The 19,311-nt window shown below is 42.5% G+C and overlaps 1 protein-coding gene across 1 annotated transcript in view; it reads left to right on the forward strand.

The window, feature by feature from the left end:
* Positions 1 to 19,311, forward strand: part of TSKS (testis specific serine kinase substrate) — a 398,477-nt gene that overhangs the window by 94,468 nt on the left and 284,698 nt on the right. Inside the window, exon 4 of the mRNA XM_078653750.1 lies at positions 18,310 to 18,535. Within this exon, the coding sequence (XP_078509876.1) occupies positions 18,310 to 18,535 (226 nt within the window). The remainder of the gene's footprint in view (positions 1 to 18,309; positions 18,536 to 19,311) is intronic.

The raw sequence follows: 19,311 nt of genomic DNA on the forward strand, positions 1-19,311 counted from the left end.
AGTTTTTTGCAAAGGAATGGCTTTCAATCTGCTTAAAGTATCTATCCGTAAAGAAGAGATATTCAGTGAAGGCCATAACAGCGACTCCCCGTCTGTCTTGCTTTTAGGAAACAATACGTGCATACAACAAGTGACCCTGGCTGACACATTAACTAGATAGGCTATACCTGGCATCATTTCACAACAGCTGTGATCACTCAACATTATGTAGCTACCATTGGATAGCTGCCTAAAAACTGGGTCTATCACTGCTGCGGGAGAACCGTGCAGCTGGCAAGAAAGGTTATTTGAAGAACCCTCGCAGGCTCCGTGTAAATTAATACCTTGACATAAAAGTGTACCGCTTAGCGAGTTCTTACAATTTCTTCCACTAAGAAATACCTCCTTTTCCCCTCTCCAACGTTTGTGTGTGTATGGTAAATTCCAGGTCGACTTAATGTATTATTTGCCCAACCTTTCATACAGGCCCGCTGGTATGTGTTTTAGGCAATACTGAAACTGGAAAATCGTCACTGGTATTGTGATGGTCCCATGTATTATCCATTCCACGACTGCTTTCTCATAAACAGTTAATGGTAATCTTTCCAGTTTTTCTATGCTCAGCACCGTAAATGTAAATGTAAATGTACAGGAATTTATATAGCGCAAATCACCAAGCGGTTTCTAAGCGCTTGCTTAGGGAACCCGTCCTGGTATTCCCCTGTGAGATAACCCCGGCAGGGTATCCGCAAGGTGAAAGCCAGGCATCCCGCCGCGAGGGGCCGTTGTGGAGATTAAGCAAGCTATTGCCCAGAGTCGCAGAGTGTGAACCCGTGAATCGAGTAGGCACCGGAGCGAGAATTGTCGAGTCCATGGACATTTTAGGACTCAAGACCCCGCCGAGCCGGGAATTGAACCCTGGTCCCGGGCTGACCTCTGCTTCCAGGTCTGCCTCCTCTAACCAGTGAGCCACACTTCTCCACACTTCTCCTCCTCCTCCTCCGTATAGTCTGCTCCTCTTTGTGCCAAAGAGATTTGTTTATCTGTAAGGTTAAAGACAGTAAACAATGATGTGGTGTTGATTAGGCGCCATGGCACGTAGCCTGAACGGAGATTTTGTAATGTCCAGCCTAGCAGCATTATAGAACGTTATTGGGACCAGCCATGTTGTAACATTAGCAAGTCCTGCTCTATTATGTTAATGGCAGAGGATACAATGCTGTCCAAAGAATACATTTTGGAGGACAGTCGTTAACCCATTGTCCACTACAGAGAGAGCTTTCTCTAAATGAATACGATCAATTTCTCGTATTCTTTCTGCAGTTTCCATTTGCGTGACTTTCCATGCTTCATTGTAAGCAGAATATATACCGGCGTATATGAACTGTTTTTGACGTGGTTTACGAGGTCCAAGTAAGAAGTCTCGTAAATCAACGCCTTCTTTAAGTAAAGTTAAGTGTTGTTTAATTTCTGGAAGTGTGGATTTCTGTAGCCACTCAAGGCATAGTTTTCCTACGCTGTATGTTGTAACTATCCCTGGATGTTGTCTCTGGGAATATCTTGGATCTGGCCTAGTTACTTTTAACCCTTGGGTTTTGTTCAGGAATCTGTCTTGACAGTTATTCGTGTCTGTGGGCCAGATTAACCATTTTTTCCAATCGGATTTGTTTTGTTCTGTTGTAAAATCTGTTTTACGTCTACCTCCTCATCTGCAGTACTATTACTGTCAGTTGTGGGCTTAGGTATGGACGGTTTGTTTAACTCTTTTATCATAGCTAAGCCAAGACAAGATGTTTGTTGAATAGTATCATTTAAGAACATTATTTGTTCCGGGATAATGCAGGCTCTGAATAAGGCTTCTAAACCCTGTACCTGCCAGTCTTTTGTGCCCCAGACAGTTTTTGTCTCAATGTTGTCTTTCCAAAAGTTAAAACCTAATGTAGACAGCTGAGCATAAAAGTTCGCAGAATACATTTTTGTAGTATTGGTCAACATGTTTTTCATTCCTGTCTTATTCATATTTTTAAAATAAAACATTTCTGGATTTGTGACAGTAAAACCTGAGAAGTACGGAAACTTTTCATAAAATGTTTTAGAGCTGCCCTTTGGCGGCATTGGACAATGTTCCCATTGATTGTAAGTAAAAACATTTCTAGGGTTTGCAGATTTGTGCAAATAATGGTGACCATAATGATTAAAACAATACGTTTGTTCATAATCTGATGAACCTTCTAAGTATTCATGTTTTGTGAATTTAGCTGACATTTCTAAATCTGTCATCATGTTATTAACAGTTTCAAAGTCACAATCATCAGAAAATGTGCTGGGTGAAACAAAGTCACTCAAGGAAACCTTAAACTGGTGTGGAATTTTCAACAGTTCCACGGGCCATAAATGTCATAATCAGTTGTGCCCCATGCTATACCACCAGGTATAGGAACGGCTGTGATGTTCACTGATGACTGGTCTCTTCGCTCACGATGAGATTATTTGTGAGGTTTCGGGAGCAAGTTGATGTTCTTACTTGCTGTGTCCATTGTTCTGTATCTTCCATCTATCATCTTTCCCAAACTTAAAACAAGAATGAGCCAAAGTAGCAGAAAAAGTACACCTAACACAATCCAAAATTCAACCCATGGTGAAACCAGATATGTATTTTCAAGCTGATGAATGAGCTCTGTGATTTTTTTCTTTGAAAGTTTTATTTGCTGGCGTAGTTTCAGGTTCACTGGGATCCTCGGAAAATGTATCAAAGTTGATGAAATGGCCAGAAGCAGTTCTGTCAATTGTTGGAATTGCATCAGGATTGTTTGTAATCATTGGAGCTGCTTCTTCCTTTGTCATATTTGTATAGCCAGAGGCTTTATCATTTTAGACAGGAGTTTCTTGACAAACTGTTATTTGGGTATCAAGAGGCACAAGGTCCATTGCTTTGTTGCATAGACCTTCTTTTCTCACTGCAGGCTTATCAAAGGTGATTAGTCTTTCAGTTTGAACCTATTGTATTGTAGCAAGATTTGGTCGTCTGCTACATCTCGGGAGTCCACTTGGCCTACTACTTATTATCGGCCACATGATGCGGTTTTACCAGGTCGATGGATACAGACCTGTTCTCCTATCTTCCAGCAAGCGGCGGCAATCACACTGTTCTTGATCCGTGGATTGCTAGTACAGGTACTGGTTTTCTGTAAGAAGGCCCAAATTCCTTCTTATTAGCGATCTTTTCTCTGACTAGATCTCCAATCTTTGGAATCCAGACAGGCCTTGCTGTGACAGGTGGTTTCTCTTCAGTGGTCGTTGGCTTTTGTGTTGGTTGCTCAGACTTCTTCTTGTTTCATTTAAGTCCTGTAAAACAGCCAAACTGTCTTTGATATCAAAGGGTTTTTGTTCCACCACTGAAGTTTTACGATCAAGGTCCTGGAGGATCATTCTAGTCCCAAATAGTAATTCATATTGAGTGATTCCACCCAGAGAATTTCTTGGCAGATTATTAAGACTAGATGTGTGACCCACCCATCATCCGAACCTAATACCCTAGCTGTTATAGATTGCTTTATGTCACGGTTTTTAATTTCCACTACCGCATTTCCCTCAGGATGGAATGGACTTGAGTACCGCAATGCAACGCCCAAACTAGCCATGGCTTCTTTGTAAGCTCTAGAGCTAAACGCAGGACCCTGGTCAGAATGCAGCGTGCCGATTGCGTATGTGCCGATAAAGACTCGCAAATCTTTTATTACAGTTCGGGCGAAAGCGGAGCGCTGAGGCCACATCCAAATTAATCTTGTTCAGGAATTCACTGCGACCACGATATATTTATAGTTGCCATCCCTTTGTAAGGGACCACAGTGGTCCAGGTCCACACACGCTAATGGTTTATCTGAAATTAGATGGGGCGTCTGCGCAGGTCATTTCACTGTAGAAACTTTCATTTTTTGGCAGATTTCACATTCTAGAACATAGTTTCTAGTTTGTTTCCTCATGCGCGGCCACCAATATCTCTGTTTTAATAATTATACTGTGGCGGAAACTCCTGCATGTGCAAAGGTGAGTCCTTCATGTGCTGCTAAGATTAGTCCTAACCTATGTTCCATGTTTGGAATTACTCTATCCCTCACTCAAGGGATTCGAGCAAAAGGAACATTATTTGTATCAATTTTATATGAGTACTTTACTGGAAAGCCTTTTGGGAGTGTTTTACCACTGTCTTTTACTGAGGCACAGACAGCTTGCATTTTGTTGCTGTCTATTTTTGTTTTTGAACGAGTGATTGAAGCTACAGAAGCCATTTGCACAGCTGCCCTCGTGGCTTCATCAGCCAATGAATTCCCTGCAACGTGAACGCCATCACGCTGATGACTCAGTGTATGGATCACGTGAGTCTTTTGTAGTTCTTCTTGTAATAGAACTACTTGTTCCCAAAGCATTTTATGCTTAATTGTGCCACCTTATGCGTCTTTCAAACCGTTTTGAACCCAGTTCTGCAGATATTCATTGTAAGTAATACGAATCGCACACTATAAGTGTGGGGAATTCGCGATCGGTATTTTCAAGCGCCATCTTGAAAGCCTGTAGTTCAGCTCGCTGAGCTGTACAGTCTCTGAGTGATTGAGTTTTATTGATCATCGGTCTAAATTTATCTTCGTGCCAGCGACCTTTAACAATCGTGCATGCAGCACTATAGGCTTGTTTACCCCCAATTGCAGGCTGTGCTGATCCGTCTGTATAGATTATACATCCGTAATGTTCTAGAGGCAGAATCTCTGTTGGCAGAGGACATTCGTGTTCGTATTGTAGAAATTCTTGTGTCTTTAAGTAGGAGTCAAAGACGTATTCAACGTTTGTTGCAGCAAGAGAATTAACCCATTGTATCCATCTCGGATGTAAAGCCTTAGCATTTGGAATGCTTGCTTTTGTTACTGCCTCTAATGCAGGTACAGGTGTAACGATCATTATGCGTTTACCCTGTGCTAGAGCTCTCTCTTTTGCTACTGCAGTTTGAACCGCTGTCAGAATCTTTTCTCTTGAAGTGAATTTCATTTCAGCCTGTGTGTACAAGTGTGATTTGTAACCTATTGGTACCTTTTCACCTTCATTAAAAGTCAGGTATGTGAATCCGCATCTCCCTGGGATGATCCGAATCACAAGGATGCGTACGTTGTCGCGTGTCTGTAATTGTGTTTTTGCTAACATGTCTGTTTGCACTGATCGCAAAATTTCTGTGTGTTTTTGAGTCCAATTAGTTGATTTAAAATCAGGTTTTATTAGTTCGTAGAGATGTTTAACCCTGTCTACGTAATTTAGAACATAAGTTCTTCCAAAATTCAGAAAACCTAGAATTGACTTAGTTTTTTCAGCGTTTTTGGAGGTTGGGGCAGCCCACATTTCTCTAGAAAGTTGGCTGCCAGGCTTTTGCCTTCACTTGATAATGCGTAGCCTAAAAATAGTACGTTGAGGTGAGCAATTCGAGATTTCTTAAAATTGAATTTGCCCTTCAGAAGCTAACCCAATTATTATGGTGTTCACTCTTTTCAAGTGCACGTCCAAATCATCGTCTGTAAGATAGATGTCATCGACATAAGATAATGCCTCATCATCATACGTTTGTAGTAACTCTGTTACTCTGGCTGAAAATAACCCTGGACTATTCTTGAATCCCTGGGGGAGACGGCAAAATTGTCCCTGTGTCCCCATTATTGAGAAAGCGGTCAAGTACCTACTTTCTAGTGCAATGTTTTGACAGAAGAACCCGTTAGAAATATCTAATGTGGTTTTATATCTTTTCCGCACAATGTTATTCATCAGTGCTGCACTGTGTGCATTTTGTACTGCAAAAGTTTTGCAACAAGAATTTAAGTATCTGTAGTCCAAAACTAGACGATATGTATCGTCTGGCTTGGAGACAGGAAACAAAGGATTATTCATAGATGAGGTGCATGTTTCAATCACCCCTTGGTATTCAAGTTGATCTAAGATCTCCCTGGCCTGTTTTTTAGCTTCTTGCTTAACTGGATACTGCCTTTGTGCAGTAGGTTGATTTTTTTAATTGGATTTTATGGTGAGGAGAGTCCTCCTCCCATCCTATGTGATTTTTGTATACTGCTGGAGCCTGGGCTACAGCCCATTTTCTGGCATAGGTGTATTTTTTATGAATTGGGATGTGATTAGAGAAGGCTGGCGTAATTATCTCTTCGCCATGTGGGCACTCCCTGACAAATTCAGGTGGCCATTCTTGTTCAACTAGAAGAATGTCATAACCCTTAGATAACTTCTCCCAAAAGAGTGCTTTTATTTTCCTAGTTATGTCCCCCTCCATCCGTAGTGTTACTTCATATAACTTATGGGGTACACTAACCCTGGTGTCTGCAGTTTCAACTTGAATGCATTCATTCAAGTCCACTGTCTCCAGATGATCCGTCAAGATCTTGCGAGCTATGGTGACTTCTGCTGCGCTGTCTAGCATTATCTGGACCCACTCCCCGTTCTTTAGTTGTGTCCTCAAGATCCTCGGCATGTCTGATCTTTAGAGTTGCTTCCTTCTTTTCGGTGAATTGGGTCTTCTTATTTTTGGGAACATGCTGTTCGTCTTTGGACTTCACACGTTCTTCCTTTTGTTCTGATCGTCCTCTTCTTTCGGATTTCTGCGAGGAAGTCTGAAAGGTACGAGAGGAACGCGTATCAATATCTTGATATCTATCAGGTTTTCTCAAATTATCCCTATTTCTGAGGTTATACCTCTTTTCAGAGGGCTCCTTTTGAGGAGACCTTCCTCTGGACTGAGAGCGTTGCTCTTTAGGAAGCGTCTGTTTAGTGTTTACCCACTTCTTTTCAGGAGTAGTGAGATTATTTTTTATAAAAATCTTTTCAGGATTTTCTGTTAGTTCACGTTTTACTGGTTTCCTCCCCAAACTATCTCTTCCTAGTTCTTCCTAGGATTTTTCAATAATTCTTGCAAGTTCATATGGTTGCTCTGTTATATCAGTTTCCTTTAGTTTTTGGCGGATTGCCACGGATGCTGCTTCACCTTTGATGTTGCCTAACAGTATAGCCGAGACCTGTTTAAAATCTTTCAGTACCTTCATACCCAGATTTAATGCAGGTTCTGGTCTGTATTCATTTTGAATCTGTCTTAGGACGTCTGGTATTACCGCCATAGATGGAACACCATGTGTTTTTGTGTAGATTGAAGCAAAGACTGTACATGTGGTGCAATCCCCATTGGTAAACAGATTGTCAGAATCCTGTGTTTTTCATGAGGTGTACTATCGGGAAATACGGCCTCTATTTGAGTAATTTTTTGAGCTAACCAGAACGGAATTGGTTCCCTTTTTGCGGGCAATTTACCAATGACTGATTGTATAGTCTGTGGTGTAATTTTGTTTGTGTTCCCCTGATGAGGGGTGTGCTGTGGAATTCTTACAGCAGGTTTGACCGTTAAAGTCCGCATGACATATTGAACCAATTGTCTATGTATTTTAATTAATTGTTTTAGCTGGGCTAATAGTTCTGGACCTGTCATTTGTTCAATGGCAGGATGTGGTGTATAGCTGGCTAATACCGGCCATGTTGCTCCTGGTGTACCTAGTGGACCGAGCCTGGTAATGTGATTTTTATGTTGTAGGGCGCCTTTAAACCAGAGCTGATGCTCCTGGTAAGTTAGTAGAATTTCAACGTCATCCAGCGGAACGTATTCCGCTGGAGGTTCCTCTACTTTGCAGTAGTGGAACTCGTGTGTTACTGAATTTGCTGCAAGAAACAGAATCCAAGAATAGAATACCTCTGTCTGTCTATATTCATGTGCAAGATTACTTTACCACCTCTTGATGAAACTCCATTATTTATACGTTTTATAGTTATTGTTTTCCTTATATTTAACGGGATGAGTATAGCATCCGGGTCATTCTGTTGGAGACTTGTTGTCTAAAACTGCCTGAGCTGCTGCTGCAGCTCTCTCCATTTCATCGTCACTCTCTGACATTTTGTTGACCGAAAGTGTGCAGAGCAAGTTTCAAGGAAACAAAGATAAGGTGCACAACAAACCAAGAACTAATACATTGGTTTTTTTTTCCTACTCAGTTCTGGCGGATATTATATCCTTTTACCCCCTCCAGACGTCTATTGGAGTATTTTAGGGGAAAAAAGGGGTCAGTGTGAAAAGCACGACTGAGTTACTCTAGTATCTAGAGTTAAATTATCGCCTTACCAAACGTTGGGCGCCATGTTGTGTAGTTCCTATATTCCCAATAGGCTCTGCGCATTGGAATAATATATACTATAGATTTGACGTAGGACTGAGGTCTACTAGGTCTCTATCGAATATATTAGACTTAATTGTGAGTGCCAGCTAGCTCAGAGGTAACTAGAAACTTTCTCGAATAAACAAGAAGGAATTAGTTTCTGACAACCGCATAAACATGACAACTTTGTTTCCCAAGAATAAGAAATGTATCTCTATAGTCGCGGAAACAATAGATAAGTTATTTTACTCAGTCAATCGTGCATGCTTCGTTTCACCAGAGGTGCAGAGAAATAGAGAGACGGGTGTTTTCAATATAAGGTATTTATTGAACAATCTTCTTTCTCATGCAGAGGAAATGAACTGCTACAATCGTAATACTGGTTGTAAAGTACAATGCGTACAGTACGAAGAGTATTATAACATAATACTGTAAAAGCATGATATGGTTTCTAAGCCATAAAATACATAGATTACATACATTAATAAATAAAGACTAAAAGTACTCAACTGGTGCTTCTAAAATACGCCTACCCCGGTGTACCTAACCTAGGTCTAGTACAAGGGAAGAAGTAAGTGAGGTGTAGCTTAGTTTCAGTATTCTTGTGCCAAGAATCTATCCAAGAATTCTCTACGGGTCTAATCAGCTCCGTACCTTGGTTTAGAATGAAGGAGGTCTGGTATAGCTCTCTCTCAGGACTCGATTTCCCAACAACTCGCAAGGGTAGCTTGGAAACACTGGAGCTGGATTTCTCGGCCAGCAAAAAGACCGCGTCTCTCTCAGTGCGTCTGCTGGAGGGTCGGCTTCCTTTGGCACTTGCTTCGGCAAGCTGTGTCGTGTAGGTAGATAGTCGAACTGCTCCAAACCACCGTGTGTTTGCCTGGGCACTTGTGGGCATATTTTTACCTTGAAGGTGCCGAGTTTGACGTAAGGTTGGACATAATAACGTCCTCAAAGACTGTTCTTTGAAAACTCCATGATTTCTTGGTTAAATTAATATTCAAGCAAAGGGAAGTTCCTGACTGCTGAAGGCGGGTTTTTCCAAGAAATCGTTGTGGATTTTCAGACCTAGTGGAAGTAGCCCTGCCGTATTTGGACTGCATAGGCTAAGTCTAAATATGGTTATGATTCCTATGCCTATATAAGCATAGGGTGATTTATACCTATATATGGGCATGGATCGGGAAAATTACACTAAGGTCCTAAAATCATATACAACACTATATCATCAAGGTCGCCCTTCTAAACAGATAGTCTTGAGCTACCCCATCAGCCTGACCGCAGTCTAGTGATAATAATTAGTCCTCCAACCTGGTCAGCATTCGTTGAAGGTCTTTAAATATCCCTGTACTTTTGGTGATGCATATCCCCCTCATGTACGCCTTGTAGGCCTCCAATAAGGTAACTTGTGACAATACCAACCCTCATTATGTTCAAAGTATTAAGTTATCGGCATCCTAAGTTCCTCCTTGAACACTGTATCTAACAATGCCATCTCAGGGAATCACCACTGTTGCTCGACCCACCACTCCACCCCCAGGTCTCAGGCACACGCACAGACAGGATCACTGGACAGTGATCTGATAGTGTTCGGGGTAGGTGCTTAACATACTGAAGCCATGGGGTCATGGTTTGTGCCATTGACCAATAATCTAGTCGTGTTCACAGGGGTGCATTTGGCATCGTGCAGCGTATGCGTTTCACACATTTCCTGCAGCACTGAAATGAGATGGACGGGAAATGGGTTGAAGAGTATAAGGTGATTTATTTGCAGATAGAAATACACCCACGACCGTGACCATCCAGCTGCCAAGAGTCCTGTGTGCAACTGACATACGTTGCTAGGACACTCACAGCAGCTGTTCAGCCACGCTCCTGGAACAGCAATAAAATACAAACAATGTTCATGAACAACATATATGCAAGAAGAGTATGGTCTTGTGACACCACAAGACATTCACTCTAGAATACATACTACAGTAAAACTACTTCATAAAAAACTTCAGGGCACCAAAGCCATCTTCCTCCCTGACTTTTTATTCTCAGTCTGCAGCACTTACACAGATTGATGTGACATACTATAGACTTGAGTGGAAGAAGCCATTGTTTGCCCAAGCTATAGCCTGCTCAGACAAGTGAGATATGTACTACAATAAGACAGGGGATGCTAAAGTGAGTTAGTCCACAAGATGTGTCTAATCTTTGCATCACCAATGCTTTTAAATCTACCATGCTGCCCTTTGACCCATTTTATGTGGTTGTAAGTTAAACCCTGCAGCGGGTATCATCTGGGTGTGCACAGACTGATGTGCTGCTCTAAACTAATATCCACCACTTCAAAATTTCAGAACTTCAAATAATCTTAACTGTGGAATAAATTGAATTCACACATGAAAATTACTTAGGGCCTTGAAAGTGAACATGCACCTCTTCATACATAGATGCCGTTCAGTGTCAGGACAGATTTTGGCACTTATTTGGCCTCCATCAAACTGGGACTTTGTGGCACATATGTGCCACTAAGACCAGCTAAAAGAACACCTAGGGTACGACCTCTGTGATCAAAGATAGAAATGTCTTTGCCCTGCGTTACTTGCATTCTTGACTTTGCCAAAATAATTTCCAATAATTTTGTGAACAAATTTTTTAGAAGGGTGCATGCTATATATACTCTAATAATTTTTCATCACACTTCCCTAATCAATTAGTCTAAATCATACCTAAGTTACTAATCGCTATGCAATTCAATTTATTTATTCATTATGATTTGGAATTCCGAAGAAATCCCTATAAAAGTATATCTTAAAAATAACATTACATTCCATAAAAATTGCCAATCTAAATTCATCATATCATTTTATATAAAAACACAAACAAACATATCAGTAGCAACCATTCTACAAGTTTTCGAGTGCCAGGAGGAGTTACCATGAATGAATACTTACAGACTTATATGGAATTATAATCTAATACTATCATAAAATGTTAAAAATTAAAACTTGTTATGAAATGCTAAGATTTACCAATTCGCTATACAGTACTAGATAACGAACGGAATAACCATATAATGAAAAAACATAATTTGTCTATTCACTAAACAGCAGCATAATAACAGTGCAAAAGTATTTAAATACTTTAAAAGCGCCGTTTTCAGCATGAAGCACACGATGATTAGCAGCAAAACAGGGTTTATTAAGGTGCAAGAGATCACACAGGACATGTAACTAGCAGCGAAAAAAGTTTGTAAAAGTGCACGTGCTCAGTTGCATACCTAGTAAATCAGCCTTGAAACTGAAAGGTCGAGAAAGTGCAAGTGCTCAAAGTATACATATTAAATAGATCCTTACTGCTTTAGTATATATTTAAACATTGTTTAAAAAAGCAAAACATTTTAAATCCCATAAGTTCAGATGGAGGAGACAGCAGACAATTCCGGCCCTCTTATGCTGTGGCGATATTATACTTTAAAAAACAATTCCTTAGGTATCTGCAACGTGTTTATTGTAATGCGGGACAAACATATAAAACGTGATTTAGATCTTGTATAGAGGAATTACATAAATGACAATATTTTTCATGTCTAGCAATACCCTCCCAGGCTCATGTTACAATTCTTGGGGGAAGTAAATTCAATCTAAGTAGCAGAATCACCCTACGTACTCCATGTTTAAGATTCCATAAAACATAAGATTGTTTTTTTTGTTGCAAATACTACTCTCCACAATACAGTTATTATTACTATTATAACAATGCCTTGCTCCATCTTAAGCACACAGCCATCAATAGCACATAAGTGGAGAGTAAACCAAATTCGAGCCTAAGCGCTGCAATAGGTGCAGCACAATTCAAATAACATATTTGGTGCCATATTTGCCCTTCCACTTTATCAAATTTGTCCCACGCGTGTGCATCTATTGTTTCACTGGCATACCTCAGTGTGCGTTGGATCTTTATTTTATAGACTGATATAATATGTGAGAAATGTCTTTTCCCACAGTGTGTGTACAAACTGTTGATTGCAAATGCTTTTGAAATTGCCTTGCCTTTGCAGTGATCCATATGACAACTAGCTGAGCACCTATTTGTAAATATTTTTCCTAAGTATGAATAACATTTTACGACTTCCAATTTCTTTTACCAAAAACCAGTGCAAGTTTTTTCTGACCTTACATCCTTGATTACTAAAAATCATGACTTTGCTCTTTAAAAAATATATATATATATATATTTTTTTTTTGAAGACCTTTATTTGCATCATTAGGATAAACATGTACGGGCCTACAACCATTCCGGCCGGCCACAAATCAAAGACAAGCAAGAAGCAAAAGAGACAACACGAGGCCAGGAGGCAGGCAAGCAAACATAATCGAACAATGCTCGAAATGGGAGAAGCAGCAATGACGGCCCAACATCAGGATCAATGAGGTCTATTTTATAATGAGGGGACAAGGCTCATGGCTGACTCATAAATACGGAAAAACCCCGAAACAGGATTAGACCCATGCCAGAACGAAAGGAGAAGGGGGGGGGAGGGGGGTGGGGGGGAGGAGGATGTAAGGGCATGATACGACCATAGCACAAACAGACGCAAAATGTTGCGGAGAAGCATACAAGTGCTACCAAGATCTAATGACCCCCACCCAATAACACGCTAACGGAGGCAAGGGGAACGGAAAAATGTACGAATCAAGCCCACGTCTCACAATGCGAGCCTGGGAAAAAGGGGGAAGGGGGGGGGGGGGAGAGAAGGGAAGGGGGGGAAAAAAGAAGGAAAATAGGGGGAGGAAACCAAAAAAGGGACAGAAAAAGGGGGAGGTAAGGAAGGGAGAAGAACAAAATAAAGAAAATAAAAGTGAAACACAATCGTGCGAGACGGGCGCCACCCCGGGCCAAGCGACCCGCGGCTAATAATACAGAAGAAAGTGGTAGCTGGCGAAAAGAAGGGTGTGGCAATCGCAACGAAGCATCGAAACCAAGAAAAGCAGCAAAGCAATAGACCCAACCCACCCAAGCCTGAGAAGCGAGGACAGAAGCGGCACCACTATAAAGGGATAGAAAAGGGCCATAGAACCAAAGGAAAACATCCGAAAGACCCCACCCACCCGTCCCACCCCGCACCCCTGCAGAAGGCTACGGCCTACCCTCCAAACAGCGTGCCTGTCGCCCTAATCCGAAACCCGACATATAGTGAAAGAAAAGTAAAGGAAAAAGACAAAAAGAGAAGGGGATAAAATACAAAACAAAAAATAAAGTGTGAAGGAGGAGCCAGAGGATATGAACAAACACATTCGGCCACGACCCTCCCCGGCCAACAAATGAATAAACGTCGAATCAGTACTACACCTTCACGTACAGCAAGAACCACAGGGAGGGGGAGGAGGGAGAGATCGTAACGTTTCCCCATGTCGGGAATACAGACATCAAAGCAACGGGCCGGTGGACCAGCAAACTATCATGTCGTGCAACTCACCCCCACCCCTTCCTGATCACGAAACCAACCCAATCAAGGATAATGTGGAGCGGACCACCCAGCAAAAAATAATCATTACGTAGTCCAGAGTCACAATAATGATATAAATCAGGTAGAGTTTTCGTACGGAGGGAATACAAAAAGTCAATTAAGCAAATAAATTGTAGCAATAACGACAAGGCAAGCAAAGGCAAGCCGGAGTCCAAGTGCGCAGTTCGACAGTACAGAGGTATCCCTCCAGAACAAAAGTTCGAATCCAACAAAGCGGGAGCAAACAGCGGCCCACCATGAGTCCCAGGCACCCGAGAAGAAGCAGATCTCCGCGGCGTGTGGAAGTCCTCGGAATCCAGGCGATGAGGAAGCAGAGGGTCAAAAGCCACCGGCCCATCCAGCGGCCGAAGAACAACAACAGCAACTCCTGGCGCAGCCGAAGGGGGCGAAGCAATGGCGGCATCAGGACGATAGGGGTGCATGAAAGAGCGGCGGCCCAAAATGGCGGCGAGCCGCACGGGGCCAGCAGAGGCACCGGGGGCCAAGACAGCATACAATGACATCAAGGCGTCCAGGACATCTCCGGGCATGGGCGCTCGAGTACACACCCAGGCCTCTGCACAATCCGGCCAGCAAGGAGCATCGGTGCAGAGCGGAGTGTCCCCCACGTTGTCGGCAGCCATCTTGCGAGTTTTGCCGCCCCACACTCCACTGTGGGCCCCCAAACAGTTCCCAAATGTAGGACTTTACAGACCCCCGGAGGCTCCCAACAACGGCCTCACCGGCACAGGATGGGAGAGCGGCCGATGGGGGGGGGGATCCTCTCCGAACAGCGGCAGGCCCCACAGGCGAGAGCCAGGCGTGGGGTCCAGGATCGCCGGACAGGACAAAGGCGAAGGGACCCCTTCACACGGTCAGCCCCCAACACAGCTCGTCCCCCTCCAGCCGCACGGCCCAGTCATCGGGCCGGTTCAGGAGCTCCGGGGCACACGCACAACGGTTCCCACCAGTGGCTCACTGTCGCGGCCGGGCCGGCAAACTTTTCTCTGCCGGTCGGGTCCCGCAGGAATCACGCCTCCGCCGGTCGGGTCCCGCAGGCGAGGTCCCGGTCTCGAGCGCCCGGAGGCCCCAAACCCACCGAGAGCACAGCTGCGGATCCACAGCACCCAGGGACCTCCGGATCAGACGGTGAGTAAGAGTGGGTGTTCAAAGTTCGAATTCTGTATGGAAGCAGCGTCGCAGTGCAGGATATATGACAGGATAGTCGAAGTTAGCTGGAGGGTCGACGGAGCCGAGCTAAAAGGCGGCCATCACGTCCGCGAGCTAGGCTCCTCCCCCCTAAAATATTTTTTAAATAATACTCTTCTGTATACCTGATCAGCTCGGCAAGTCGTCTTTGTAGTCCAATTGGGGTTAAATCCATTATTATGGCGTCATCTGCATAGAGCAGACAGCTTAGCTCTAAATTTCCTAATTTAGGAGGATCCCCTTTACTGAACCCCACTCTTCTTGGCAAATCATTAATATAAATAGAAAAAAGTAAAGGGGCCAAAAAGCACCCTTGCTTTAACCCATTATTAGTTACTATTTTTCTCGAGAGTCCTTGTGTTCCCCCATATAAAATCTGATTCCATTTACGTGGGTCCCATGAGCCCGGAGATGGAGTGGAGGTCTTAAGCAACATTGGCTCCTGCCTGGCCTTATCTGCGGATAAGTGACCTGAGGGGAGTACCTTCCGCCGATTATTGGATGGGTTTGACAACCGTAATGAGGGAAGGGAGGCACACTGACATGGGGGGGGGGGGTGGGGGTAGAGGGGGAGGCGGGATGTTTTGGATAGGGACTGTTGCTGGGGATGGTAAGGAAGTGATATGATTGTGTGTGCTCCGTACGGACTGTTATGTGAACCAAGATTGTTTGATGTGTGCACAAAATCAATAAAAAGTTTCTATAAAAAAAAAAAAAATCTGATTCCAAGTGGAGGAGTGAGAAGCAATTACTAATCGTAAAAGATTCCCCAGTATCCCCATGGTGACCAATTTCCCCCACAGCTTCTCCCAATCTACCCTGTCAAATGCTGTGGAGAAATCTATAAAGGCCAAATATAACGGCATTCCCCGACTTACTGAATATTTTTCAGTTAAGGTTTGCAAAATGGTGATATTATCCAAGGTGCCACCATTTTTTACAAAATCCTGTTTGTCCAAAGGGATGAAATTATTTCCAAATGCCCACTCTTGCCGATGAGTGAGAATGCTCTTTGCAAACAATTTCCCAGTCGCATCCAGGAGAGAAATCTGTCTAAAACTGTCAGTGGAATTTTTTGGATCCTTTTTGTGTAGTGGAACTAATATACTTCCCTTCCAGAATTGTGGGATATCACCATGGGTATAACAATGGACAAACAACGGATGTAGAAATGTCGCCCACACTTCATCATCCTGTTTTATTATGGCTATTGGTATGTCATCTGTGCCCATTGCTTTTGAATATCTTGCCCCTTTAATGTAACCCTTAATCTCCAAGCATGACGGTGCACCATAGTCACTCCCCACGGTCGGGGCAATGCTAACCTCTTGATTCTGCCCAACTCCGAGATTTGAAGCATAAAGCTGGGAAATCTACGTGGACCTTACTGCTTCTGGAATTGAAATAGATTTTGACTTCTCTCACATCACAAAATTTTGCAATCAGTGCCCAATACTCCCTAGTGTCCTCAGAAAGACCAACCTCTCGAAGTCTAACCCATTTTGAGTCTTCAACCCTTCTACGATCCGATATAATTTTCCTTTTCCGTACTTGTTTCAGTCTATTAATTTCTCTTTGCCTTTGTATCGTGGGCTGCCTGAATTGGTCTCTAATTAAACCGTTAATTTCCCGATTCAGTTTTTTAATTTCCCATGGTATTATTACTAATGGTGCAAAACTAATGACTTGCTTCTTTCTTCCAAAGGTTCTAATTGCAGCCAAGACTCTCAAACCTGTAAACCGGGGTTTCTTGGGTGGAAATAAAGGCAGTATTTTCAAAGACCTCCTTAAAATTTGGAAGCAAATTATTTGACCAGCAGGTACACCAATTATTGCTATTATATGAGACCTTTTCATCCCTCTGATTCCAGAGTTCAGGATTCTCAATTTCTATATCCATATTTACAGCTAAAATACTGTGGTCACTCGTATTTGTGGAAAGTACCTTAAATTGTGTACATACATTAAATAGTTGGTAAGATACTGCCATATAATCAATTAGGGAGTGACCATATGTGCCCGAAAGGTATAAGCAGCAGGGGAGTCCTCTGGAAATCTACCATTTAACGTTACAAGGTCAGAAATTCTAAGATTATGCAGAAATAACAAGCCTAGTTTATCTGATCTTAGATGGACCGGCAATACAGAATCTGGGATGACCCATACCTCCTCCAATTCAGGGTTTGAAAAAGACACAACTGCACTGTTGGATAATTTAGCAATAAAGTCCCCCACCATCATTATACGTACAGATTGAATCGACCAATGTGTTCGACGCTTTCCCTGGAGGAATATACAAGTTTACCAGGAAAAGAGAAACTGCTTGCCCCAAGTTATCTTCGCCAATCCTCAACTTCACTTCCAATACAGCAGTTTGAGGGGTGCTGATAGATCACAGGATCCCATCTTATCGCACAGCTGAGTAAAATAGCTAAACCACCACTTGCATGCCCTTTTACAGATTTCTTTTGCTGTACAACAATACACATAAAAATTCTCAAACTGAAAATCCTCCCCATCCATGTTTCCTGGAGGCAAATTATTTTTGGGTCCTATTCTAATAATGATTTAAGCTTACTACTCCTCTTTCCTACCCCCACTACATTACAGGATAGGATTCTTCCCAATTGGCTACCCCCGCACTTTGTGCTTTGTAGTGGATATTTTTGACCCATTCAGTTCTTAGGCCTTGTGGCTTAATTCAGGGAAGCATTCCCACAGTGATTACGAGTACGCTCTAACAGGGGGCGATACCCAGGAGCACGGCACACACAATAATCCTTCAACACAGATTCAGCAGTGCACGTCCCACGCAAAAACAGATTAATTCAGGGAAGGCCAGTTGCTTGGCATGAAATGAAGCTCGACAGAGAACTGAATTCACACATATAAGCAAGAAATTTTACAAAGAAAGAAATGGATTCTCAAAAATAGGAGGAAGGAAATTCCTGCCGCTAACAAAGATGGAGTGTGCACATCTAGGGCCCGATTCACAAAAGTAATTTGAGACAAAATCCTAATTTAACGACTTTTAGTATTCACAAAGCACATTTAGGAGTAGTAAAGTTAGGATTTTGACTCCGTTAAACTTAAGTTTTGGTCTTAAGTTTAACTTCAGATCCTAAACGTAGGTTTAACTGAGACAAAGTCTTGGTCTTAAGTTTAAGATTTGGTCCTAAGTTTAACTTAAGACCAAATCTCAAGTTTAACTGAGACAAAATCCTAACTTTACGACTTTCAAGTGAATACTAAAAGTCGTAAAGCTAGGCTTTTGTGTTAGATTACTTTTGTGAATCAGGCCCCTAGTGTTTTCTCTCAAGAGCGTTAGGCTAGGAAAAGAACTTGGATATATTGAATCATAGGACCTGCCAACTTTTTCCTCAGGGTGGAGCCATCCAAGGCCAATGCCTGCATGGAATGGGGTCTGGCACTGAAGCGTTCTTCTGCCTGCACCAATGTCTCCATTATGAACCTCACTGACATGGATAACGACGATTCCACGGAGAGCGAACACACTGAGGAAGAGGTATTGGAGCACACAGTGGAGGAACCAGAGATCATCCTTGGCGAAGCTGACTCAGAGACCGACCTAGAAAGCCTCCCCTCACTGGTAAGAGTCTGGTCTCAAAGTGATGTCCTGTTTAAGAGAACCTCTTGATCAGTTATCATGAGGGTGCTATTGCTGTATTCTGTAAATGCATGGTTTCAGTGAACAAAGTATTTGTCATTGCCATTGTACCGCTTTTTATTCATGTTTAAGCTTCTCTGTGCCGGGACAAAGGGGTGCTGGTAAGTGGCTTGTGGAAGTTTTTCCTGTATTATATATCTAGTGTGCCCTCTTTTACTTAGTATGAATGTGCCCGCCTTAGATGCCATCGATCACTGTTGGAAATACTAGGCTTCATGGTCTTTCTTGGTCTCAGGTATGAATGGAGTCAACTCTCAGAAAATACAGCACCCTCCCTCCCCCTGAATTTGTGAGCCTCAAGGTCCCTTCAACTTGTGGATTCTGGGAAACTTCTCAAGATACATTTTTTTTTATTTGAGCGGAACATACAAAATGCATGAAGCATGCCAAGTGTGTTACAATTGGTCATTGTGCTGTGGACTGATTCTAGTCAACTAGACAATTACATTTTTGATCGTGGAGGGTAATCTAATTAATTCTGCGACTTTACTGGTTAGGGAGATATAATTGTATTTCTATCACTAGTGTATACATTTTTAATGTTGAGCCACTGCTGAGTAAATCATCATTTGATCAGGTCTCATCCTAAACCTATTAATTACTTTCTTTTATTGCCAGGACCTTATTGCCGCTAAACATCCTTTTTTCCACTTAATCAATCGCAGGGGTAACCCACCGTTTGAAAACTGATGCAGTGT

Source organism: Lissotriton helveticus, chromosome 7 (assembly GCF_964261635.1).
Source record: "Lissotriton helveticus chromosome 7, aLisHel1.1, whole genome shotgun sequence".
In the NCBI taxonomy this organism is placed as follows: Eukaryota; Metazoa; Chordata; class Amphibia; order Caudata; family Salamandridae; genus Lissotriton; species Lissotriton helveticus.